Here is a 27,886-nt window from a genome sequence, read left to right on the forward strand (position 1 = left end):
GGGCCCTGTCAAACTATATTTTACCAGCTGTAATCAGACAAGCAAAATGCAAGTAGTTCTTATAGTGCAAGTAGTTTATGAGAATTTGGTCAGAATTGGTCAGTGTGATGGAAAAAGAGCTGATTCTCATATCTGCCTTTACAAAGGAAAGTTATACTGAAGTGATATTTACAGCAGAGTCTAGATTCTTTTATGTTTGTTATCTGTCAGTTTGGACGAAAACAGTTTCCATTATATTTCCTTGTTACGTCTATACATCAACAGATCAATCATGGCACTTTGTCTCCTGCTGTCAGCAGAGCGTATTTATTGTCAGTGACCATAACCATACAAAGCTTAAGGTGGCCACAATGCTAGCCATTCATAAAAAAAGAACATAAAGACTATACACATACTATACAAGAGTACTAAAGCTGTTTATGTATAGCATGCTTGTTGACAAGACGTCTTTGTCTTGTCTGTTCACTCCCAGACAAATTTCAGTGGGGATTACTCAAACAAATGGCAGTGTTGCTTTTGTCTTACTGATGGTCTGTCGTTGCCTGTGTCTGGGCACACAGAGACGGAAGCTCTGTTGGTTTGTCAACAGCAGTGGCATTTCTTACACACTGTGTTAAGTGAAGAAAGAGAAACTGGACAGACCAGAAGAGTTCATGTGAGAATGTCTTTGGGAATCATGACAAAAGCGTTCTTCCAGTGTGAGGCGGTGGAAAAATAAACAGTGAAAGGCTGCTGAGGTTCATTTGGTGGTCATTCCGCTGTACATATGGGCTCGGTATCATCTGCCTCGAAACATTCGGATTTTGTGCTTGTCTGCCAGCAGCAGGGTGACATTATATTCGTAATCTCCATCATGGACTCCCGTATGTCGAAAGGCTCCGGCCAAATGGTTCTCCTCCCAGTAGTGGTGCCAGTTTCCGTACTGGTCAGCACCGAATCCAAACACACTGACCTGGATGCAGAGGAGGAACAAAAGCACCGTGTAAAACATCATCCACACAAGCACTTATGCATCTTTTAAAACACATAACAGCTTTTTGAGAGCGCAGTGTATTTGTCCTTGAACAGGTTTTCCATCTTACTGAGGAATTTTAATGGCATGTCCCTGAGACAGTGGTTGAACTCACCTCATCGCATATGTGGATAGCGAGCAGTAAGGTGAGGAAGCCAGTGGAGGGATATCGTCCATGACCCTCGAGCCAAGACTCATACACGTATTTGAAAAATGTTGGACTGTAAATCAACACCTGCAACAGAGTTAGAAGAATTTCAAACAGTAAGAAAAGATTTTGAAGTTACAAAAAAAAAACTGCATTAGAGAAGACACAACAGGGAGAAGGAATATTCAACATAAGCCTTACACACTATACAGCCAAAAGTAGCATACTTTGGGGAGCTTTGGTCTGGGGCTGTTACCAATGGCTTGGGTTTGGCCGCTTAGGAATTATGAGAGTGGCCAATGGGCAGTGCTCCGTTTCAGCTTGACTGTTTCCAACATGGCGACTGGGTCCCAAACTTTCTCATTCAATCAAATATGTTTCTGAAAACATTTGGGGTGAGAAATAGGCAATGCAGTAACAGAATATTCATCCATAGTTGATCAGCGCTGCCTAGCTTGACAGTTTGACTGCAGTTCATAAGCAGTGACTGACATGATTGGCAGCTCAGCTCTGATTGGTTGTTTTTGTTATGTAGGATAGATTCTAGCAATGCCATTATGCTTTTTTTGACTATCTGTCTCATGCACTAATGTCTAGATGGAGTGAAAGCTTCAGCAAATATGACAAAAAGTTATTTATAAAACCTTAATGCTACAGCACGGCAGAGACTGAAAAGTGCTCTAATGGTATGCCTCTATATGCTGATGGAAAGTACTATGTCACTGTTCCGCTGCTGTTGTAGTGACTAATGGCACTTAAAATAGGTATGTCACTTCTGTTGACTGGCAGGTAGCATTTTTCACCTGCATATACCAGTGTTGTACCACTCTTGTTTTTTACATGCCAGTTCTTAGCTGTATATCACTTAAACTAATGGTATGTTGCTGCTGTTTGACCAGCATATGGCAGACTGAAACAATATGTCACTGGCTGACAACACTTCCCACAACCATATGATGACTCTTACTAAAATATGCCACAGCTGTGCAGCAATATAACACTTGACAAAGTGAAAAACCAACCAGGTCTCACTCCCATCTCGTCAAAAACAGACGCTTGGTCAGTGGCCCCTTTGGCATCAGACACCAGTGCACCAAAGCACCCTTTAGAGGCATTTTGTGAAAGCTGGGGCCACTACTATAGTATAAAGAAAGACTGCATAGAGCAGGCAGGAGGGGAGGTGGATGGGTCAAACAAACTTTGACTTTCTCCTGGTAGACCTGGACCAGAATCCAAAAGTCAATCCAGTTATTGTAATAGCAACATGACAACAGAAGTTTATTTTGAAAGGACACAATGTATATAATGAGCAGAAATTGGTATGTCGTCCCTAAGTGTCCAAAACTGATGCTGGAGAGTACTTAGTGTCATGCGTCATACTTTGACATGTAGGCCCAATGATCGAGCGTTGGTATTTGACGAGTTTGGAGTGAGAATGTGTTGAGAAACGCTGAGATGGAAGTCTCAGATCCTCTGTTCCGGTAAAAGTAGAAACACCACAGTGTAAAAATGGGCAACACCATTACAAGTAGAAGTCCTGTATTCAGAAATGTTACTCAAGTACAAAAGTATTACCTGCGAAATGTCGAAAGTAGCAAAAGTAAAAGTAGGTCTACTTAGTATGCCTAAACAAGCAATATTAATAATACATGGTATTATTGGATATAATTACTTAATGGTATAATTTGTCCAATTTTGTGCATTACTGATTAGACTACGAGTAAACATACAAAATGTACATAAAACCTTAATCTGAAGAGTCCCTAGTAACTGAAGTTGTCAAATAAATGTAATGACGCAAAGTAAAAGTATAAAGTCACATAAAATTAAAATACTCAAAGTACAAATACCTCAAATATGTAAGTAGAGTGCTTGGGTAAATGTACTTAGTTAATTTCCATCACTAGACTGGCACACTGGAGTCAGTATACAGTAATTAATTGTTTTGTGATGAGATGTTCAATTATCACATCTAAGTGAAAAGTTAGAGTGTCCACATACTTTTGGCCATGTAGTGTGCATATAGGTATATTAAGTCTTCATCCAAACCTTGGTTTTGATGGAAGATGGAACAGAACACAACACTGCCAAACAAAAGTCATGCTTAAAAAGAGTATACGATAAAACCTTTGTATGACTCACCTTATCTTTGTTTGCCTTTATCCTGGCTGCAACAGGTGTATATGTGCTGTAAAATAAAAAAATACTAGGAGTTAAAAATGTGTTAAAATGACATTAACTGCCTTACAAAATCCCCGAAATCATTCAAATCAATCACTGATATCACATCCACAATCACAGTATGAACTTCCATGACTTAAGTCTCATGTAATTGAGGTACAAGTTTCAGAGCTGAAAAATGAAGTGCCAAAAACTGCAGTTCCTCAAATGGCCACTTGAGGCTGGCTCCAAAAGTGAGTCAATCTCCATAGACCTCCATGTTAAAATGCCCAACTTAACAGCAGAATTAAACCTGTTTACAGCCTGGTAGGTAATTTCCCCTTTAACAACTGGGCAGGAGGGTGAATCTTGTCGTATAATTCACTCGTTTTAATGTTATTAAGGCTTAAAGTTATGCACGATTACGGGTGTAGCTTCTTTAAGTGCCATCCGTTGACAAGTTGCTACCATGGCGCTACCACATGTTGGTTAGGTAACATAACCATGGAGTAACCCCAGAGCTGTAGCTGTTGCTATTTCGGTGTTTTTTAGCTCGTGAAAGTTTTATTGTGACAATTTGGTCGCCTAAAAAAAGTCTTGCTCAGCATTTTATTGTTTATTGTTTATTGTTTATTGGATCCCCATTAGCTTCTGCAGCATGCAAAAGCTAATCTTAGCATTTGGTTGTACTAAAGACACTTTAAGGAGTTGGATGTTCAATTTTTCCAGGACATAGCCTACAATTTGTTTTCAAGATGGCGCCGACATGAGTGGCAGCCTCTCCAGTAGCTCTGTCTCTGTAGTAAGATGGAGCAACAAAAATTAGCATTAGCATTATCACAGTTGACTATAGCTGTAAATGCACTGTGCTGCCCAAGCTAGCAGCTAGTGTTAGGGTTCACTCCACCCAAATATGGTTATTTCTGACTTCAAAAATCCAAAATGGCAACAGCAAAAATACCAAACTCTTCAAAACAGGAGTCCACAAACCAGTGGGTGACATCATGGTGGCTGCGGCCATTATTTTATACAGTCTGTGTTGAGGACATGTTGAGGAATGTTGATAAAATGTCATAACCATATTGTGAAGTCAGCACAGTTTGCTCACTGTCATATTTTTTGCATTTTGCATCGTTAATCACATGAGAGCGTGCAATGCTGAGTTGCTCGTCATTCCAGTTTGGTGAACAAACAGTAAAATTAAAAGATTAGAAATGGGGGAGGCTCTTTGAATAACAGTGTGTGCAGCAGCTCCTGCGGGGTGTCCACATTCAGTTTGCATATGAAAATGTTGTTTTCATAGGCAAAACTTGCATTTATACCATTCCCATGGATAAAGGAGCAAAGAGAACGATCACATTGAGCTGTTAAAGTGTAAATTTAAAGTCAGTGTAAATACCACACCACGCCTGTGCAGACTTTTTTGGGAAACGTAAAGGGATGGCATACTAATGACTGAAGTGAAGAGTAATGATTACACTGTACGATACAATCCAGACAAATGTTTCCAATTAAAATAAGGTTTATCAAGGCTATTGCCTCTGCAGCAATGTGTCTCATTAAAATTCAAAGACTGGCTTAATGTCGTTTGGAAGTGTGTGCTGTACAATAAGACTGTCCAACCAGCTCCTCTACATTTTGTGGTGAATGAATATGTAAATTGCCTGCATGGCGTGTGTCTGTTGCATTATATTACACACTACATTATACACGCTAATGTTAAAAAGTACATCCTTCAGCACATACAGGCTTGGCATTTTAGCACAGAGAAGTGCTTCAATTTCATGAGTGTGTATATGCACCAGAAACAGTCCCCTCACACAGCTCTGTCCTCTCATAGTGCCCCAATCTATTTAACAAGACTAGAAAATGTAACAAAATAATTCACAGCACTACTGCCAGTAAAGTGAGATTTAATGATGCAGAATGATTGCCTTGGCAGAGTTGGAAGACAACTGCACATTTATAGGAAACATTTGTTTGGATTAATTCGTCCTTCTACCGTCAAACATGTTGGCGTGTTTGAGTTACTGGCAGCGGCTTCCTTTTTTTTTTTTTTGGATGTCCACTAATGAAGCTAATGTTTCCGGGTCAATGAGAATGAAGCAGCTGAAGGTGAAATTTACTGGAAGATTAACACTGAGTGATTATCCTTGTTATGGCAATCTGACAAACAGGAATACTGAGAGAGTGTTGTTATGACAATCTGGTATTCGGAAAGTGTAAATGGATTTGGGAGCACGACACATGCATGATGTATCGTAATATGTTCAAGGCTCTTAAATGTTTTTGAACTCTGATTTCATTTGGAAATGGCGTGGGAAATGAAGCCCCTCTGCTCCTCATGTATCCAAATAAGTATGAAAGTACATTTATGTTTTAGTTTTGCCCAATGATTACATTTTGGAGAATGAAAAAGAAAAATTTAAACCATGGAATAATCACAATCAAGCAATGAAGACATAGATGTCTTCATATATAGATGTGTCTTAAAGGTCCAGTGTGTAGGATTTAGGGGGAAATACTGGCAGAAATGGAACATAATACAGTAACTATGTTTTCTTCAGTGTATAATCACCATGAAAATCTGTTTTTTCGTTCTCTTAGAATGAGCCTCATCCAGAGAGTCCACCATGTTGCACCACCATGTGTCCACAGCAACCTTGAATGGACAAACCCATCACTGGCTCTAGAGAGGGCCATGCACGTTTTCACGTCAGCCACCGCAGTTAGCAGTCCCTCCTCAATGAACAGTATCAAAGTAAAACAGATTTGGTAACACTTTACTTGAAGGTATCTACATAACTATGACACGACACTGTCGTAACTATGACATGACACTGTAATTAACTTGTCATAAACATTATGTACATGTCATAAATGTTTATGACTGCTGTCATTAAGTGTCATTTGATTTTTGTAATGACAAGTTGACATTGTTTGGGTTGTCTTTGTCATGACAACTTGACATTAAATTTGTTTGGGATGTCCTTATTATGACAACTTGACATAAACCAGGATGACATTAACAGAAGATGTCTTTGTCATGACAATAATAATAATCATTATGTCAACTTGTCATAAACACAAAGAGAGGTACATTTCTTGTTAATGTCAAGTTGTTATTATAAGGACATCCCAAACAAATTTAATGTCAACTTGTCATGACAAAGACAACCCAAACAATGTGAACTTGTTATTACAAAAACCGAATGACACTTAATGACAGCAGTCATGAATGTTTATGACATGTACATAATGTTTATGACAAGTTCATGACCGTGTCTTGTCATAGTTATGACAATGTCATGTCACTCCTATGTAGATACCTTAAAGTAAAGTGTTACCACAGATTTTGTCAACGTGAAACAGATTTATTCAGTGTTTTTTACCAGTTTGAATCACTGTGTCTGTTTTGGAGAGGAAAGCAATTCTCTGGATGTTTTGGCTGCCAGTGAAAATCTCCTGAACATCTGGATCTTAAGTTGTAAGAGAAAAGAGGTGAGCATGTGTTGGGCAAGCCACCGGTCTACATACCAAACAGCATTGGAGATGCACTGATTTATGATGTGAAAGTGCTTTATTCAGTGTTTTTACTGTCATAAATCACTGGGTCAGTTTGTTTTGGAGAGGAAGAGGCCTCTGTGGATAATTCGACACCCGGTAAAACCTCCTGAATATCTGGATCTTTAATTATCAAAGGGAAAAAAATGAGCACACGTTAGCAGGTGCTGGGCTAGTGGCCCATCTGCAAGGAGACTAACAGCATAAGAGAAACACTGATTTGTAATGTGAAAACTGCTAAATTCAGTGTTTTCGCTGGTTTTAATCACCTGGTCTGTTGGAGAGGAGGAGACATCTGCGGATAATTTGACTTGTGGTTAAAACATCCTGAACAATGAACGCTAAAGGAATCCTAACAGTTTTGTTCGAGCTTGGCACATGGGAGAAGTTTCAGCTCGTTGCAAGCTGCATCCTCACCACTAGATGCCACTAAATCCCACACACTGCTCCTTTAAGATATGCATCAGTTTTGGACTTTAGGCATCCAGTCAATGCCCCCTTTGTAATGCTGTTGGCTTTTTTGGGACTTTATTGCCTGTGTTTCTTTTTTATATCATTAAATTTCATTTTTCTCAATAGAAGTGATTTTTGAGCTTGCTGACATTGTCTTTTTCACAATTAATGTTTTTTTGAGGTGACACCTAAAAGAAGTTTTTAATAACCACATGGTAAACTTCTCTTTATTTGACAATCTTGAAGATTTCAGTCCTGGCTGATCTGATGAAACCTGTCTCCACTGGTGGTAACAGCGTATGTGCTTTAATACAGGTCACAGAGTTCTGGGAGCAGCAAAACAAACTGTTGTAGTTTTATTAAAAAGAAACTCAGGCAGTAATTGCCTTTTTCTATCATTCTGTCAGCAACCTTGATCTGATTTTATGCTGCACACGGCATGAGTCTGTGGACAGCGGGGCACAGTAAAAGGAGTTGGTTATCTCGCTAAGTTAGAGGTGTGCAGCCTGTCGCCTGCAGCTCTTCATCTAACAGCTCACTGTGGCTGCTCCTGACTGTGTCATTACTCCCCAGCCCATTCTCATCCCCAGAGTCGACACAGATGCTTTGTCACACCCCTCGGCATGAAATATTGACGCCAAAGGCACCCTTTAGCGTTTAAATGAGGCACACTGACTAATTCCAATGTCAGCCTATCCACAATACCTGATGCTAAGAGCAACAAACATAGTATATAAAGCATAAAGCGAAAAGTCAGTGTTGTTTTCACCTAACTTTATGTAACTTAGTATTAAGTGCTGAGCTATGCTTTTTTAAGGATTATTTCTTTTTGGCTTTTTGCCTGTGTTAACAGACAGTTTGAGCGTGAAGGGGAGACATGCAGCAGTGGGCCACAGGCTGGAACTGACTCTGTGGCCCACTGCAGCAAGAACATTGGCTTTGTACATGGGACACCCACTTTACCGGCAGAGCTACTGGGCACCCTGTGCTAAGCGAAGCTTTTAATGTGAAGGTGCAGCAGCAAGAAATACTCAGTTTGCATTAGCACTAACTCAATATGGCATTTTTCCTCAAGTGTCACCCTAAATGCCAAGTTCATTATACTTCAAATATATAGATATTGCAATACAATCAACATCGTGTTACTTTTTTCAGTGACAGTGACATAACAGCTTTTTATCTAAATGACAATCCTGTTACTTAGCAATCAGTTGCAGTATTTTTTTTTACTATTTATTCCCTTTTATGGTCTGGATTTATTTTATTGTGTAACATATTGAGTGAGTGTTTCTTTGTCAGTGTGTGAAGCTCCACTCAAACAAATTCATGTCGACATGGCAATAAAGTATTGAATCTTGAATCTTGAATCTTGAATCTAACCTGGTCTCACTCCAAAGTTGTCAAAATCCAGTGCTTGGTCAGTGACTTCTGAAAGCCATCCTTTCACATCAGCATGCTATGTGACCGGTCATTGTTTAACTGTGCCCGGGGGAAACACAAAATTTAAGATGCTGGAAGTGTAAGTAGGGCAGGTGGGCCAGGTGGTGGACAGATCCAACAACCACTGACTTTCACCCGGAAGACCTGTGTTTGCTTCCCGTGAGATTCTAAAGTCAAACGTAACCATTTGTGCGTTTGTTGTTGAAGGAAAAAAAAAAAATGTGTGTACCATTTATTTTGAAAGAGACTGAATGCAAACGGTGCATTTCCCGTGAAAACCGAAGTGTACTTTGACACCAGACATCCCAGAACGTCAACAACCTAAGACGTGGAAAGTCCACGACCAAAAGTGAATATGTGATGAGGTCAGAGTGAGAGTGTGTTGGCTATTAACACATCCAGCAGACACAGACAATTAGTAGTGTTAGTATTAACTTGGAGTCATGTTTGTCACCACCAGGCTCATGCTGGTCCAATATTAATATCCTTGTTAAGGCTGGTTTGGTCTCCAGTACAGTATTGTGACAAATATCTGTCTCCTTACAGTAGCTGGTAGCTGGTTGCTTACTTTATTTGACAGTCATGTGGTGCTGGGAAGCTAGTGTATGTTTTTTTTTTTCAAAACAGCTGTCTGCTGTGGCTCCAAACAAAGTTGAAACTAAAATAATGAGCTGAAAGATGCTAAAAAGCTCCGTGGGGCTGAGGGTAACTGCAGAGTCAGGTGATAATTCTTTGTGGATTCAGCCCTACAAGCAACACCTTGCGCATTAAACATAGCGATTTGATCCATTCCTCATATGAAATATTGATCAGTGCAGCTTTAACATTGTATAAGTACACTTACTGTTTAATGGTGCCCGTGGTCAGAGCACTAATGATCCACTGCAGGTCCAGAGTCTTGAAAGGGATCAGCACCAGACTGGTGGTGTTGTCTAGGTCTATGGCACTTTCTGGATACATGACATGATGCGTTGTTCTGGCGCCCACGTCCTCCTCAAAACCAGTGGTGGGCGCCTGGTTCATTCTGCAGGGACAAAGAAGCAGAGATTCTTTTGTGTCTGGGCTGTTTTTTGGCTGTGCTTATCCTTTCCAAGACAGCTCAAATTGAGGTTTATTTCACCCACATGTTACAGAGATGGGAAACATCTGGCTTTTTGTTGTGCTAATTCCTACAGTCTACAAAGGGGTTAGTTGTCACGAATCCCCAAAGTCAGCCAAGCCATATGGCACAGAGACACGCAAAACCAGCCATGATGACTACTGCGAGAAACAATATGTAAATATAAAGACACAGAAAGACAAAAGGCACAATTTGTCCCGCTTCACCATGTTTTGGACATCCAAACAGCAATTCAGAACAATCCAGTGTCCATTTAGAGCACAACAATTACCGCTTGGCAAGCTAGGCAAGTCGTCCCCATTATTATGTCCAACAATACACACACAAGCTGGAGCAGTAATTGGCAGGAAGATAGTTTGACAGTGGCAGTTGGTGTCGGTCAGTGGAAGGAATTGACAAAGAGAAGAAAAATCATGAGGCTGACCCCCTGTGTGAGCACCATCACCTGTTTGGGTGCTTCGGTCTGAGCAATATCAACCTCCTCATTACTGACTGTGAGATGACAGCTATATAACAACTTGACATTTTCAGCCTGAGCCTGTCAGGACTCCAAACAACCTCCTGGGCTATCTTTGAGCTGATGAGATTTTTGCTATTTCATGTTGTCACGTGCAAGATACAAAATGACATTAAAGATGTTGCCTCTCCAGTTAAAAAATCACCTTGACCCTGTGCATCTGGAGATAAATTCAACCTAAAATAGTTTCTTGGGCAAATACAACCGAAGTGAAATGAAATATAAATGGATATAGTTTTGGGGAAATGGGACAAATATTCAACATTACCAGTCACCACCAAAATCTTTCATGTTTTGCTTGCTTTTTATGCTCCAAGCTAATGCTAGAAAAGACAGATAGCTTAGTTACATCAGTACTATCAATAAGAAAGGTATGGTTGTATCTCATCAAGAAAGTCAAGTCAGTGTCAATTTATTTATATGTAGCCTGTTGCATCTTGTCTCAAATGGTTGTACAATTTTCTGCATTTAATCCTTGGACTGGCTTTGAAAAAGGAAAGACTCCCTTCACACAGCACTCATATTTTGACCTGATTGATTTTGCCTCATTCATAAATATATTAAATAAATACATAAATAAATAAAAATAAAATAAAATAAAATAAAATAAACATAATAATAATACTGATTAATTGTGTTTCATGGTTCATCCTCCTCTTCTGCATTCTCGGGGTTCTGCTGCCTGAGGTATTCACTCAGCAGCTCATCTTTGGGGGCCATCTTCCTGATGTATTCCTGGATCTTGGTTGTTTCCTCCTGGACAGTGGCTCTGGCGCTCACCAGTCCTCGGCCCCCCTCGCTATGCTTAGTGTACAGTCTCAGGATGATGGACTTGGGGTCCGAACAGGGACTCGAGCTGGCGACCCTCCGATTCCCAATCCAAGTCCCTATGGACTGAGCTACTGCCGCCCCTAAGTAGTGTGCCACGTCTTGTCAAGCTACCTGCGTCGTGTTTTTCATTATTTTCACAATGTAGATTAATTTCCTGTTTTATTTTGTTACTCCTCTTCTCTCATTTCAGAACCCCCACTTCCTGCCCTCAAGTGTTTCCCGCTTCTGTGATTGTCTGCCCGGCCCTGATTTGTTTCACCTGTGTCCAATTATCCCTGGCTCCCTTGTGTATTTAGTCTCTGCACTCCCTGCTCCTTGTGCCAGTTCATTTCAGTGCTCCTGTTCTTTTGATCCTTGCTCCTGTTTTGTGACCTCATCTTTTGCCAAGCCCTTTTTGGATTATTTGCCTGTCTGACTGCCTGCCTGTGTACCGAACCCCTGCCGTGTAAAGACTTTTGATTATTCACTCAACTGTCTCCTGAGTGGTGCACTTGAGTCCAACATCTCTGTGAACCTGTGTTGTGAGAGCGGAGGGGAATTGTTGTCACCTTATTGTTGATATAAAAATATAGGTTATAGCAGCTTCAAAGCCAAATATTATGCATAAAAATGCATAATGGAAAAGCATATTTGGCTTTTGAAAATATCTAATCCAGTGCTAAAAAACATTGAAAGGTTGGGGCTCTGCGTGAAATTCATAAGAGGTGTCTGGACAGGGTCCATGTCCCCTGAACATGGAGGTGGCTGAGCTGGCGGCTAGCCGCTAATGGTGCTAACTCCATAAGCAGCGCTAAACAACAGCCCCTAGAGCTAAAGGTGTTACCAGGGACACTGCTGTCCCATCAGCAGTAACTGTCATATGGGATTCACACATGCAACAAACCACAGCTCTGAATATTACATACAGAACCTTTGACTACATTAATCACCCAAAGTAAAAACATATTACATCAGCTTAGGAAAACAGGAGGGACATGGGGACATGACGCACAGCTGTCTGTAATGCAACAGCTAACTAAAGCTACAGCTGTGAAATGATAGGAAGGCCAGTCAGTCCCAGAGGAGAGAAGTGTTGTGTCACCAGTAATAAAGCTGCCGCACCAGATGTGCCTGTGGTTATTATCGACACAGCAATGATTATTATGATACTGCATCATCAGTTGTATCATTCTGGGGAGGGGGGGAAGGAGCCATACTTTACAGAATAATGATGTGTCATATTGCATGAACACATCTACCAAACTCTCAGCACAGACTGTTTGGTCCATTTTACATCAGAGATGGAGAGACGAAGGAGAAAGTGCAATTGGGTTTACTCCCCATTAACGAGTAAGTGTACTGTTTCATCTTGTCAACTGTTCAGGGAAGTAAAGCCAGGTTTTTGCCAGTGCTGCATGTTGCTTTGGTGCTTTATATAGACTGAAACTGCAATCTATGGGAGAGGAGAAGTATTGGCAAGAGGTTTTATGGCGCAATACCTCAGAAGAAAAGAACAGTTTTCGACAGAACTACATTTGTGGATTTCTCTCTTAATGGTAACTACAGCTTCTGGGAATTTAAGAATTGCTCACCAAATGGATCCCTGCCGTCCAGAGCAGATGAAAAAGGACGGCAGTGAGGGCAGAGGAACACCATGCCACATATCAAATAGTATAATGTGAAGAATTCATCACTTCTGTGGCACATTCAGAGATATTTTACTGTAACACCACACCGCTTTATGTTAGTCGTTGCAGGGAACATTAGTTTGCCTTAGACTAGGCTTTAATGGAACTTTACATAATGTTTTTCTCTCACACACAACAGAAAAAACAACAATAGTCCTTATTTTCTTCTCCTGCTTTCTTTGTCCAAAAATGACCAAACATATCTCATTTTTCATCACACACAAAAAGGCAAGAAACTTTTCTATTGTTGAACAGCACAAAATTGTTACTCATTCACAGCCGCCAAACATTTCCTGAATTTTTACCTATCCTTTGTGCTACTCGAAAGCTCCTCTTGAGCTGTGTAGAAGGCTACATCTTGTCATTACTCACTGCAGGGGTCAATGCAACAATAATGCCAGTCTGTAAGGGCACTCAAGAAGTTGACTCAGGTTGTTAAGTGGATTCAGTGGGCTGCTCGTTCACTTAATCTTGCAGAGGCGTGCAGTGTCAACTGTTCTAAGGAGGCGAATATTTCAGATTGGTCTAATCAATATTCAACTTCTGCTCTAACTCCCCCCCTGGCGCTGGAAATTTGTACCAGATGGACTTCAAACAAACTGGGGCAGATGTTGAGCCTCTGAAAAGCCCATCTCACCAACAAGATGGTTCTCTCACACACAGGAAACCAGGGCCATTTACATGGAATACACAAATAGCCAGATACGGCCAGTAATTCAGTTCATTTAAAATACGTATTCAATCACTTTTGAGTATTTTGCAATTTGTATTTTGCTTGACAGAACAAAAACACAACATTTAGTTTGCAACAAAAGACTTTAAGAGCCTGTGTTTGTATTTCAGATACTTAAAAAACATTATTTAATACATCAGTTAGCCTAATCAGTCTTTGGCTAAACGCAAGTAAATCATGTGACGTGTGCAGCAACATGCTCATTGTGAACCACCATATGTCTTTTGTATTTTCCTGATCTGCAGTATCAGCGGGTACAGAAAAGGGGGCTTTATTCTATTTTTCTACTGTATCATAAGCCCCTTTTAGACTGCCTCTTCAAGGCAGGAATTTAACGCCATCATGCCGCCTTGCTGTTCTGTATGAACGGTACAATCATGAAATGTGGGGGCAGAGCTGCCTCTCCTTTAAGCCGGCAGGGGAGGTAGTAACAGCGCCGAAACAACATCTATATAAACAGGGCAGCTGGCAGGATGTGACCATGGACCAGACATGTGTGACGTTTTCATGACGTATTATTATACGTGCAACCCGACGCAGGAGATTTAAAAAGCAACTGATAGCAGTTAGCGGCTAACTCAAAGAAGGAATGTCTGCAAGCTGAAAACAATTAGGTCCGGGAGCTCCTTACCCTCAGAACAGTGGACGAAATCACCACATAACAAAGACCGTAAATGATTGTTATTGCCATGTTAATGCCATTGTTATTATAAAGTACTGCAGACACATATGTTATAGGTTACACTAGAGGTTGACGCTGTTGTGTTACACATTTCGTGTCTTTTGCAGTGTTTAAGTGGTTGCATGTGAAGAGCTAGTGTGTCACTGTGGCCCAACTGTTCAATTCCCAAAGGTGCATTTCAATTGTCTGTTCCCTCAGTCAGTCACTGCTAGCATTAGTTACATTTCCACAGCATGGTCAGCCTGACTCGACTCAACTCGACTCATCAGCCAAAGTTATGGTTAGGACCTGGTACTTTTTTTGATATCACCATGGTTGAGGTTCCAAGCAAGCTCAGTCAAAACTAGAGGGCAGAATTGAAACACTGTAGGACACTGATTGGTCAGAGAGATACATCACTGGAATCTTCACATCCTACACAAACCTGATATTTTTAATAGCAAAACCATCGTCAATAGCAACCCGGTTTTTCAAAAATAACAGCCTGTCAATCGATGTACACTATGCTGTATAACTGACAAAGTATAGACATTGTTGTCATGGATAAATTACTAAACTGGCTTACCAGGCATAGGCCCAGGGGCTTAAAGTATCAGGGGTCCCCCCCTGACCTTCACCTGCAAAATGTCACTCAAATTAACAGGTACTGTCCAGAAAAAGACTCAAAATGACCACAAAGTGACATAAAAAAACACAAATTGAAAAGAGACACAAAACAACAACAAAAGGCAAAACCACCTTAAAGTCTGTGTGTGTCTTGTGGGCCTTTTGCATATCTGTGCCCAGGGGCCCAATGACTCATAATCCACCCATTATTGTTGCTGATGAAACGATCCAGCGGTTGTCACATTGCAGATGATGTGTGGCACCACAATGACGATCAGCTGAGAATCCCACCTACACTGAGGGGGTACTATCCACCATGGAAAAGGAAATGGAGAAAAGGACCTGGTACCAACAGTGAGTGGGTCGAGTCGAGCTGAACCATGAAGTGCAAATGCAGCATTCGAATGGTAGAAACCACCCAGCATGCACCTCTGAATTCACAGCCTCCAACATGTCCTGATTGTATTTTTAAATGACAAATTACTTACATTCTCTTACCAATAATTTGTATTTTATTTTGATACATTTGATGAGCAAGTAAGTATATGTAATTTATAACCAGATACTTTTTTATGTATTTGTGCCCATCTCTGCAAATAAGGAAACACAGACTGTCAGATGCAGAATGCTTTTAAGATATTTGAGTGGAATGATTACGATCAATATTTTTGTGTGTATCAAACATTAGCTCATGTAAAGACTCTGATGTGGCTTCTCTCTAACAATAGATGTGGAGAATCATAAAGCTTCTGTACAATATCAGCCCTCCAGGGAAAGTGTGAAACCAGAGCAGATGACTCACTCTCAGGGGAGAATTGAAATTCAGAGTGGAGGTCTTTCCACTGATGACAGATATCTCGACAAGTGATTTGTAGCAGGGCTACACGGAGGCTTCAAGCATCAATCAACATCATTCAACGTAAGTGACTCTTAAAAAGCTCAAATATACAAGTCAGGTTGAAATGTTCAAAGGTCTACAACACTGATTGATTCATTCATTAGATTTTTCCCCCCAGATGTTTTTCAGAGTTGAAGCTTTTCGATGTAGTCACGAGCACTGTTGTGTGTGTGTGTTCTGTCAGAGGCGGCTTGTACAGAGACATACTGTATTTTAGACATCAGAGGGTGAACAAGTCCCTGCATTAGATCAGATGGATTGCATCAGAAACTTCAGTGACTTCACTTCAGATATAAAGAGAATATGCATTAATAATAAAATCACTGAGGCAGGTATTTTAATTGTTTATTAGATTTCACATCAATGTATGCTCAGGCACACCTGCCAGTGTGGATTATGGGCTGCTGTTTTGGTGTCCATGCAATTCTTGGCTGATACACTGACATCAGGCCTCAGTGCTTGACTATTAATGGATAATATAAAAGAGTGTTCCCTTAAAGGAGACCTGGGCTCCTGCAGAGTAACAAAACTTTGTGTTTGGGGGCGTCTTGAAAACGTAAACCATTGGTTAATCACAAAGCATTTCTAACATGGTCATGAATGTGTGAAAGAAATGACTGAAATTAAATCAAATTGAATCAATGTCCTGCGATCTGACTGATAACTCTACTGCCCCGACAATCCGTAAAAACTACAGTTTTGAAGAACACCAACTCCGCTAACAATTATTACTCAGCATAACTGATTAGTTGTCAAGAAACAGCTTCTAACTTCTAACTTAGACATGTCTGACAGACATAGCGTAATTTGAACACTGATATAAAACATGTAAGGGATTAATCAAGAGGCAATCTCCAGGGCTGAAAAGTGAAGCCAAAATCGAAGTTTCTTGTATGGCTGTTCCAAGAGCGAGTCAATCCCCACAGACCCCCATGTTAAAATGCCTGACTTTACAGCAGAAATAAACATCATTACAGCCTGGAACAAAAAGCAGTTCATCTGATCTTTGCTTCGGTGCGAGGATTCAAAGAAGGTTAAAAGGTTTGTTAGGTCAGGGTTGGAGTAGGGTCACCTGGGCTCAGCAGAAGTATAAAAACGACTTTATTTCCTCTGTTTTTATGCACTAGATGGTTTTTATCAGTTCTTTTGAAAGTAGTTGTTTTCATGTCTTGTCTGTTTAAATTACTGACATGTACTGCACTCTGTACCTCTGTTCTGAAAAGCGCTTTACAATAGAGATTGTTATTATTTTAATGACAGCCCAATACCCACTTGTTCTGACCTAATGATGGATCAAATGTCAGAGAACATATAGAAAACGACATGTAAACGTGTTGTCTTACCTTACCGGTGTGGTGCCATGTTTGTTTACCATTTAGCTCTGCTTACATGTCGTTTTCTATATGTTCTCTGACATTTATCCTAACAATATGAGGCAGTCTTTGTGGAAAAAAGGCTTGTTTAGTGGACTAACTTTGCACTTGAAGGTTGCCCGTTCACTTACGTTTTAACAGGTCTGACGCTACTATGCGCCCCAGCTGTATCTAGGCTAATGGCTAACATGCTAACTATTATTTTTATGTCACTAGTCACTTGAAACAAATTTAGGACGATAGGAGACAGGTTGAAATAAACTGAAATTTCCCTTTAAGACCAATTTTAAAACCAAAATTGAAGGAAAAACCTAGAATTACCTCTCCATGATTGTATGCCCCTGCAAACCAGCCAAGCTACACTTACAGTTTACATCCATGTCTGTCTCATGTCTTGGGGTGGACACCCAAGATCAGTGTCACCAATTCAGTACTTGACCAAATGTCTCAACTTCTGTTCCTGAGATGTGATGTTAAATAATGGCCAAAAAAACACATAATGTCATGAAGTTTTTTCTCATTATTAGCACATGAATTCTTGAGTTATGGCCAAAAGTTGTTTCTCTCTCTTTGACCTTCGATCCACCAATTTCTAAACAGTTCATTCTTGAGTCCAAGGGGATGCTTGTACCAAGTTTGAGGAGATTCCTTCAAAAGTGTTATTGAGATGTTGCCTTCACAAGAATGAAATGAATGCAAAGTCACAGTGACCTTGACTTTTGGCCACCAAATTCTAATCAGTTCCTCTTTGAGTCCAAGAAATGCCAAATTTTAAGACATCTCCTCAACGTGTTCATGAGATATTGCATTCACATAAATGGGACGGATGGACGGTTTGACCTATGGATGGATGGACTGACAGATGGACAACCCAAAAACATAATGTCTCTGGCCACTGCTATCGCCAGTGTGGAGGCATAACAGCATGAACCAACATTAATTACTGAGGGACTGGGGCAGTTTTGCCCATATGTTTATTGTAACATCATTATAGATGGCGGAGACAAGAGTAGCACAGAATAGGAAAATACCTGGGGTTTGTTGGCGAGTCTTCTTGGCCAGGTTGTGTTTCTCACTCGGCATGTGGGATTTCACTGCATGTAACTGCACAAAAGACTTTTTTACATAAAACACATCAAGCCGGTTTCAGCCATGAAATCTTGGTTAAATAGCCCCTTTTTATTGAATATGTGCTTCTTCGTGTCGTCCAGGACACAGTGACATCTAGCTATCAGACAGTGAATCCTCTGCTGTGAGCATCCTGGGCTGGAAACCAACTGTTTCCAGCCCAGGAAACCAACTGGGGCTATACTGATGTGCATGATGTAAATGCGAGAGGCATTCGGTAAATTATTTTGAGAATATTAATGTTGCCAATTAGTTTTAAATCTTATAATGCATTGTGAGATTAATTAAATTCTTATCTCTTGTCTTCGCATTTTTATGACTTTTTAAAGACTGATTAAAGACATTTTAATACTACTGATGACCTTATTTTTAGTTTAATGAATTCAATCCTTTCTTTGACTTATTAAAGATCCACAGGAAACCCTGTCTGTAGCAACCCTCACACAACTTTTGGCACATTTGACCATTTCTTTTCATAAATATCTGTGAGCATTTCACCATTTGGTTGAGATCTGAAGATCATCTGAATTGTTTTCATCACATTCTTACATCATGGCATGCCTTTGAATCTCTGCTCACATCTCTGATTCATTCAGGGGGTTATAAAAGTCTGGCGTTTCCAGAAGGTGTAGAAACAGTTGGCCAAGAAAAGCTTTGAAGGTGAGATCAGGAATAGGTACGTCATCTTCATATATTGCATGCTAGCTATGTCGGTTAAAAAAGTGACAGAAAATGGCCCAAACAATGGCAGGGTGGGTGAGATTGACACAGCAGAGGGCACAGGTTATTGTATACTGACTTACAGAAACAAAAACTCTTCATCTGGTAAATGCCTTAGATCGGACTAAAATCTCAGACCTGTGCGGTTTCCTCTCTGGGTCTGTCTCATCTTTTTTCTTCCTCTTAAAAAGTGAGAAAAGAGAAACTGCGATGCTGGTAAATGATTAATGGCCTCTTTAATGTCAGGGCTGTTTGCCTGCCAGCAAGCTGTTGGACATTATTTGTCTAATTATTATTCATTTGTCCTAAAAAAAATGCTCACAGCCAAGGACCACAGCATTCCATAACACGGCCCCGTGCTTCAAGGTGCAGCCAGATCACGCAGCATGTAATAGCCATCTAACACTTTAAAGGTCAGTGGTATTTCAGTACTGTCTCATTTCTTCACATTTTCACTACTTCACGGCTCTCCTTTGTAAGCCTGAGTGTGTGTGTAAATTTTCCAAATGCCTATGCAGTTCCGGCTGACTAATAACCATGATGAGGAATGAACACTGTACACTTTTATCAGGTAGGTGAGGCAGCGGGGCCAGAATGAGGCAACAGCTTTAGATGAGATGAAGGCACGGAGTCTTAGATGTGGTTTTAAAGCTTGAGGCTTTGTAATTAACAGGGCGAATACTAAACTCGCAATGTGGCATTCAAGGTTGTTTTGAGAACGGTGTGGTACTTTGCCTCTTAGCTACAGACGGCTCACAGTTGTGCTGGAACCTCAGCTGACATTATCCACCCATTTTGGACTGATGAAATTCCAGCAGCTCAGGTATGCAGACCAAGAGACCTGCGCCTTGTAGGCAAATAGCAGCATGCTGCAATCTATTCTTGATCTACCCAGTGAAGAGTTGGAAGAGTAAACCTCATTCGGTTTAATCAACACTTGAAATGTTTAGCTCTTTGCCCAGTAAGATAGCCAGCAACAATGAGTGTCCTTTACTGACAGACTGATGCCTCGTAATTAAACGCACATGTGGAACCCTCACCATGGCTTACCTGGCACAGCTCGTTAAAGGAGCCCTCCTCTTTCACAGTGTGCAACACATAACGAGCCCTCATGCTCGTTATCTTGTGTATCACATTCCTTAAGCATTCACTTAACGAGGAGGTCAGCAGTTGTTTGCTCTCACCTTTGGTTTCATCTAAAAAAAGCCGTTTACGCAATGTGGCTAAATTGGGGTTTTTAATAATAATCAGTGTTTTGGACTCATTTGTAGCGATGTAACTACATCTTCAATAAAAGCAGTAATGATGAAGGCCATCAAAAGTGTTAAAAAAGTGTTAGGCTGAATTTGTGAAGAAAACTTTGTTTTTCTCACATGCCTCCACGGTGAACAAAGAATCCCAAAACAGAGAAAATTCTTGATGAACCAATGTAAATGGGGTCCAGCTTTAACAACAATAAACCTATGACAAAATATCCATTTCAAAACTCTCACACAACTCGTGCAGTATTATCCAAGTCTCTGTGAAATGTCTATACAGGATACATGCAATAATGTGAATAGCCTGTCTATTTATTATACTTTGCTTCTTTTATATTGCTCTGTCACGTTCTCGCTGGGTGTTGCCCCTTGTTACCGATCCTGTTTGTGATATTCATGGACAGGATCTTGAGGCGCAGCCAGACGAGGAAGGGGTCCAGTTTGGGGACCTCAGAATTGACATCTTTGGTTTTTGCAGATGATGTGGTTCTGTTGGCTTCATCACACCGTGACCTCCAGCATGCACTGGAAGGGTTTGCAGCCAAGTGTGAAGCGGTCAGGATGAGAGTCAGCACTTCCAAGTCTGAGGCCATGGTTCTCTGTGGGAAACCAGTGGATTGCCCTCTCTGGGTTGGGAGAGAGTTGTTGCCTCAAGCAAGGGACTTCAAGAATCTCTGGGTCTTGTTCACAAGTGAGGGTAGAATGGAGCATGAGATGAATATGCGTTGGGGGCAGCTTCTGCAGTGATGCAGTCACCATTGTGAAGAGGGAGCTGAGCCAGAAGGCAAAGCTTTCGATTTACTGGTCCATCTACGTCCCAACCCTCACCTATGGTCATGAGCTCTGGGTAGTGACCGAAAGAATGAGATCGCAGATACAAGCGGCAGAAATGAGTTTCCTCCGTGGGGTGTCTGGGCTCAGCCTTAGCGATAGGGGGAGGAGCTCGGACATCTGGAGGGAGCTCGGAGTAGAACTGCTGTTTCTTCACGTCGAAAGGGGTCAGTTGAGGTGGTTCGGGCATCTGATCAGGATCCTCCTGGGCACCTCCCGTTAGAGGTGCTCTGGGCACGTCCCATTGGTAGGAGACCCCGGGGCAGACCCAGAACACACTGGAGGGATTATATATCTCATCTGGCCTGTGAGCACCTTGGGGTCCCTCAGGAGGAGCTGGAAAGCGTTCCTGGGGAGAGGGATGTCTGGAGTGCTTTGCTTGGCCTGCTGCCCCGCGACCCGGCCCTGGATAAGCGGATGAAAATGGATCGATATTGCTCTGTGTTTTCTATACTGTTTGCTTATTACATTGCTCTTTGCTTTGTACAGTTTACCTTTTACACTGACCTGTGTTTTTCTTTTTACTGATAGATACTTATATATTGCTTTGTGTTTTTTTTCTACTGATGCTTCCTGCTTGCACTGTAGGAAGCATCTGTACTGCTGCAGAGGGTTGCTTTTGAATTCTTCGTTCACTGTGGAGGCACACGAGAAAAACAAAGTTCTCTTCACAAATTCAACAAAACACAGGGCGAATAATTGATATACAAATCATTTTGTGGGTATAGTATTCCTTTAACAAATAGTTGATTTTTGAAATTTTGTGCTTGCTGGAAATCCAACAGGCTTATCAAGCAAAGTTGCCAGAATTAGTAATGCCAGCAATTTAAGCTAAAGCTGGATTTATAGTTGTGCTTTGGGCCATATTTAACATTTGCTTCCTCAAAAATGTAACTTCATATCAGAGCTATAGCGGCTGCAGAGATACTACATGGAGATTGTGAGTGGCTGTTTTTTTCCAACAAGTTTCCTTTGCTTTTGCAGATTGTTGATAGTGAAGAGGCATTAAGCAGGTTGAAGAAAAGCTCAGTTATCTTCTACTTTTCAGTAACACACGTCTAACAAAGCCATTTCCACTGCAAACCTGCTGGCAGCGACTGTCACTCTGTATCACAGTGAATGGATGAATAAACATAGAAACTGCACGACAGAAATCTTCCAGTCAGTAATGAGACAAGACGAATATTCCTATTATCGCTCAAAGTAAACAAAAGAATGTACCCACAATTACTTTGGGGAATACATAATATTAGAGAACAATAACACCTGATCACGTACGATACCTGTGTCTAGTGATGAGAAATCAAAACCTACGCCACAAGTATATATGACAAGACCCCTGTTAACCCTCTGCATCAAGTATAAATCCAGCTTGGATGTCTACATGCTCCTCGCTTTCACAGTACCTGCCTGATTTTGCACACATTCAAAACAGCTCAAATGATCAAGGCTACTTTTGCTGTTGAAGGAATAATTTACTGTCATTCCTGTCAGGGTTTCTGTTTTATTCTTGTTTTACTCTTTCTGGTTGGAAAATATTCTAATAAATGCACTCATTACATTTCCTTGTGTTCCTCGACCCATTATCAGGAGAGAGAAATCTTTACCTTTGCATCTGTGCAAGTAGTCAAGCACTGATCAAAATAAATCAATGTGATCTCACATGCAAACACATGCAATGACCATCATCACGTGGTGCAAACAGCCTGTTCTCACTCCCAACTCCTCAGATACCGTCACTTTGTCAGTGATCTCATCGTATGATACAGACGCACAGAGGCGCCCGTCATGGCAGTATGGTACACACCAGGCAGTGGCAGTTGGTGACGCAGCAGGCAACAACGACTTATCAAATGGCGCCACTTTGTTAGTAGACCTCTGCATCAGGTACCGACACACAAAGGCACTTTTCACGATGTATGAAACGCACTGGTTGGCTGCAGTGTTTAACACAGCGGTCAACTCGCGTTGTATAAAAAGCAAGACAGTTTATAGGGCAGGCAGAAGTGGTGGTGAATGGGTCAAACAAATCCAGGACTTTTACCCAGGAGCCTGCTCTTTGTTTCCTGTGGAAAACAAACCATCAACTGAGTTATTTTAGTAACAAAGTAGCATGCTACGATAGTGATGTATGTCACGTGTTGTGTGTTACACGACGCTACATAACGTTAGTAACAACCACACTTATTTTGAGCCAAGCTGTGATGTTTTTTCTAAACCTAACCATGTGCTTTTGTTGCCTAATCCTAAGGAAATAAACCTAAAACAAAGTTTACATTTCCTGTGAAAACGAAAATTAATTTTGAAAACATACAATGAATGTAACAAGCGTCAATTGACAGTCACGGTCAAGAGTGTCCAAAACCGATGCAGGAGGGTACCTAGAGCAACATATTTTGACGTTTAGGTCCACCGACAAAGCAGCAGTATTTCATGCGTAGGGATGAGGATGCGTTGGGCTGGTATGTGTTATCGAAATGACATAGTGGTGGCACGGTTAGGGTTAAGCACCATGAGTACTTTGTTAAGTTTACAAAAACTTCAGGGTTTTGGTTATAACAACTCGGCTTGTTACATATGTAAGTCTGTTGTAAAGTGACATAAGTCACATAACATAACTTGAAGGGAAATTTTGGTTTATTTCAACCTGTCTCCTGTCGTCCTAAATTTGTTTCAAGTGACTAGTGACATAAAAATAATAGTTAGCAATAATAGCCGTTAGCCTATTTTAGTGGACTAACTTTGCACTTGAAGGTTGCCCATTCACTTACGTTTTAACAGGTCTGACGCTACTATGCGCCCCGGCTGTATCTAGGCTAAGGGCTAACATGCTAACTATTATTTTTATGTCACTAGTCACTTGAAACAAATTTAGGACAATAGGAGACGGGTTGAAATAAACCGAAATTTCCCTTTAACTACGAAAGACGCAAGTATGCTAATTTAAAAGAGGTCAATGTTGACTTTTAGTTTCACACAGGAAATGAACAGTGGTCTGCTGGGCGAAAGGTTATGGGCGATGTTTGTTGACTCATCCACCTCCTCTCTGAATGGACTTTCTTGCTCTTGATAGTACCTATGGTACTGTAACATCAACCACCATCCACTGCATGACGCCGTTGAACCAGAGAACTCGTGTGTCCACCACAACAAAGGGTCCTAAATGACTTTCCACTGACACTGTTTCCATGGTGCCGACACGTATTGTGACAGCACCTTGTGATATGATGAAAGGTTATGGTCATTTCACATATTACTGTGAGACCCGGTTGCACCACACTACAGGAACAAAATACAAATAAGAATGAAGGTGTAATTTCACCTGAAAATGATCTGCAGTTAAAACCGGCAGTCATTCCAATTTGTGTCTAAAAATAGACATTTGATGGATTCTCTTCAGTTCCTCACAGACACTCATTTGTAGGATGGGTCGCCCAAGTGGCAATCAAGCCCCTGAACTCCATTGTTCTTTGTGTCACAATAACAAATAGGTTCACTGAGCAAGGACGGCATTGATTGTAGAGAGGATTGAGCACAAATGAAAATGAAGTCTTAATTGGTCATTTTAGTAATGATAGACCTCTGAAAGCACTATTTTCATTTGCTATAATCATAATGACAATAAGGAGAAATAATGCAGAAACAAGCTCTCAATACATGAGCTCTGTTCAAGCTTTAGGGCACTGATTACAAACACAAAGTGCCGCCTGTGTGTCCTTAGTCAGAGGGTGTTGATGGATAAGAGGCACTTATAAGGAGCATTCCGGTCATTCGGCGGCCCTCAGGAGCATATCATTATGGTAATAACACTCTCACAGTGAAAGGAAAAAGTTCATTCTCTGAATCTTGTCAACAGGTTTAAAGAACATCATTACCAGTTACGAGGCAAATTCAGAAGACAGCCAAAGCTCCTGTATTAGTTGTGTGAAAATCCCGGTTTTAAAGCCAATTTCAAACAGGGATTTTGAGTCACCAATGCGGTGCGCCTACCTATTACATCTGCCGGCTTTAAGATCCATCTTAATGAAGTTATTTGCAAGAGCTTACATCATAGTATAGAATATAAGCCTGACTGATCTTCAATTCAGCAGAGTAAATATGAATGATGAGACAATCACACATCCAAGACAGCCCACTCCTTCTCAAATAAAATATGCTGCTGTAACACAGAACACACACAGAGAATGTGATTGCATGTGATCAGATACTCTCTGAGCGATTATACTTTTTAAAAATATAAATCCCTATTTGTCTGGATTTGGAGAGACCAGCTTTTCATGAAATGTATTCTGGACAGAGAGCTGCCCTCAAGCATGTTGCCCAAGTTATGTGAAATATGTATTCCACACCTTAGTGTTGCACTGCTTGTTTCGGTGTAGCTGGGGTGACCTTTTGGCTCAGCACTATGGCTTCCAACCAAGCATGACTCCAAATGTGATGCTCAGGCTGGAATAAAAAAAAAAAAAAGAAAACAGTATATTTCCAAAAGCATGCTCCTGCAGAAACTGTTCTGCTAATGGCAAAGCATAACTCTCCTGCCATCTGATAATTGAATTGGTAGACAATGCCATGCTGCTGTCACAGCGGGGGCTTGCAAAGAAGATAAGTGCAGTAATGTGGATTTATACAAAGGCAACATGCCACAGCAGGTTGACAAAGCCATGCTGTGATAAATTAAGAGCCATGCAAGAACACTGCGTCAAAGTGGCTTTCGGATATTTAAGCACTCTGGTTACTCTCTTGATAACGTCTTCGTGTCAGCCACATCATCATGAAGCCCATTTGCCATCAGTCTTAATAGAGTGCTCCTTCACCCAGAAAATCTGTTAGGCTAGTGACAGCCTCAGCACCTACACTTTTATTCCACAGACTCACACTACTGTATCCAGTGTTATCACACAGTCTCACAGGAATACGTGAAACGACTTCTTAACTAAACTTTACGTTGTGGTGGGCACAGACTGTGTTAAAATTCAATCTGTTTACCCTGCATAGAAATCCAGTGCTTGGGCAGTGACTTCCAGCGTCAGACACTGACATAAAAAGCCGTCCTTTCACGTTGGCATGACACGCAGCCGGTCGCTGTTATAGTTTAACGTCAGGGGGAAACGTGGGAGGAGAAGAACAAAAGTTAAGGTGGTGAAAGTCCGAGTAGGGCGGGCAGGAGGGATGGTGGATAGGTCCAACACCAACTGACCTTCACCCAGGAGGGCAGTATTCACTTCCTGTAAGATTGTAAAGCCAAACCCTGGTCTTTTCTTCCTAAACCCAAACATATGCTTTTGTTGCCTTAACCTAACCACGTGTGTGTGTTTGCCAAACGTAACCATGTGTGTTTGCTCTTGAAGGGGGGAAAAAAAAAAAGTTAATTCAAGGTGTTGCACCATCGAAGTGCTTTTGTTTTGAAAGAGCCTGTATGTAAATTGTACATTTCCTGTGGAAACCGAAGTGTAATTTGAAAACAGACAATGCATGTGCAAGGCAGAACTTGTCAAGGCTTTCCAGAATGTCAACAATTAACGTACCGAGGGTAGGCCATATTTGGATGTGGAAAGTCCATGACCAAAGGTCAATCTGTGACGAGGTCGGAGTGAAAAATGTGCTGTAAAATTCCACGCTGGCAACATGAAAACAATGCCAATGCAGTCTTTTACAAAGAGTCACAGTTTTGTGGTGAAGCTGTTGCAGTTTAGTCAGGCTGGGGCTGGAAAAACACTTCACTGGGTTCAGAGAACAAAAACGTACATGATCAAGTTTAGAAGGTTTCAGTTAAAATAACTATATATGTAAGGTAAGACTTACATACTTACATTTGCGTAGTTATGTGAAGTACCTATGTAATCGTTTTGGGTGGTATCAAGGAATTATGGTATATGGGGTAGTTAGAAATCCTGCTGGTATGATTTTGAATACTACTACTACTACTACTACTACTAATAATAATAATAATAATGATAATAACTTAGACTTATATAGCACCTTTAGAGAGACCCAAGGATGCTTTACAACAACAAAAATAACAGTCTAGCAACCAAAAGCCAGGGTTTAACAGGTGTCTTTTCAGTGCAGATTTAAAAATGTCGAGTGTTGGCGCCTAGCGAATCTCCATGGGGAGAGATTTCCAGAGGGTAGGGGCAGCCACACTGAAGGCTCTATCCCCGAATGTTCGCCTACTGGTGTGAGGGCCGTTGAGGAGACCCAAGTCAGCGGACTGCAGATTCCGTGAGGGGGTGTAATCAGTGAGGAGGTCTGATAGCTACGGTGGAGCAAGGTCATGGCGAGCTTTCTAGGTGAGGAGGAGGAGTTTGTAGGTGATGCGGAACTTGACTGGAAGCCAGTGTAGGTGTTTGAGGGTGGGGGTGATGTGGTGCCAAGGCTTGGTCCGAGTGAGAACCCTTGCAACTGAGATCTGCACATACTGCAGTCTGTCCAAGGCTTTGTTGGGGAGCCTGAACAGGACTCCATTACAATAGTCCAGGCGGGAGGTGATAAATGCATGGATGAGTGTCTCAGTGACAGACTCTGAGAGTGAAGGCCGGAGTCTGGAGATGTTTTTGAGGTGGAAGAAGGCAGATTTAACAACACATTTTATGTCGGATTCATAGGAGAGGGTGGAGTCCAGGATGACACTCAAGTTACGAACCTCAGGAGATGGGGAGATGGAGCAGCCATCCACATGGAGGATAAAATCCCCCACCTTTCGAAGTAGCGCCTTGGGAGCCACAACCAAGAGCTCAGTTTTCT

At 41.2% G+C, this 27,886-nt stretch overlaps 1 protein-coding gene across 1 annotated transcript in view; it reads right to left on the minus strand.

Moving 5' to 3' along the window:
• Window positions 1-287: 287 nt before the first annotated feature.
• LOC117263178 (CMP-N-acetylneuraminate-beta-galactosamide-alpha-2,3-sialyltransferase 1-like) overlaps window positions 288-27,886 on the minus strand; it is a 41,650-nt gene continuing 14,051 nt past the window's right edge. Inside the window, exons 3-6 of the mRNA XM_033636358.2 lie at window positions 9,622-9,801; window positions 3,303-3,348; window positions 1,128-1,247; window positions 288-952 (exon numbers count right to left, since the gene is read on the minus strand). Of these exons, the coding sequence (XP_033492249.1) occupies window positions 779-952; window positions 1,128-1,247; window positions 3,303-3,348; window positions 9,622-9,801 (520 nt within the window). The 3' untranslated portion in view covers window positions 288-778. The remainder of the gene's footprint in view (window positions 953-1,127; window positions 1,248-3,302; window positions 3,349-9,621; window positions 9,802-27,886) is intronic.

Source organism: Epinephelus lanceolatus, chromosome 16, assembly GCF_041903045.1.
Source record: "Epinephelus lanceolatus isolate andai-2023 chromosome 16, ASM4190304v1, whole genome shotgun sequence".
Lineage (NCBI taxonomy): Eukaryota > Metazoa > Chordata > Actinopteri > Perciformes > Serranidae > Epinephelus > Epinephelus lanceolatus.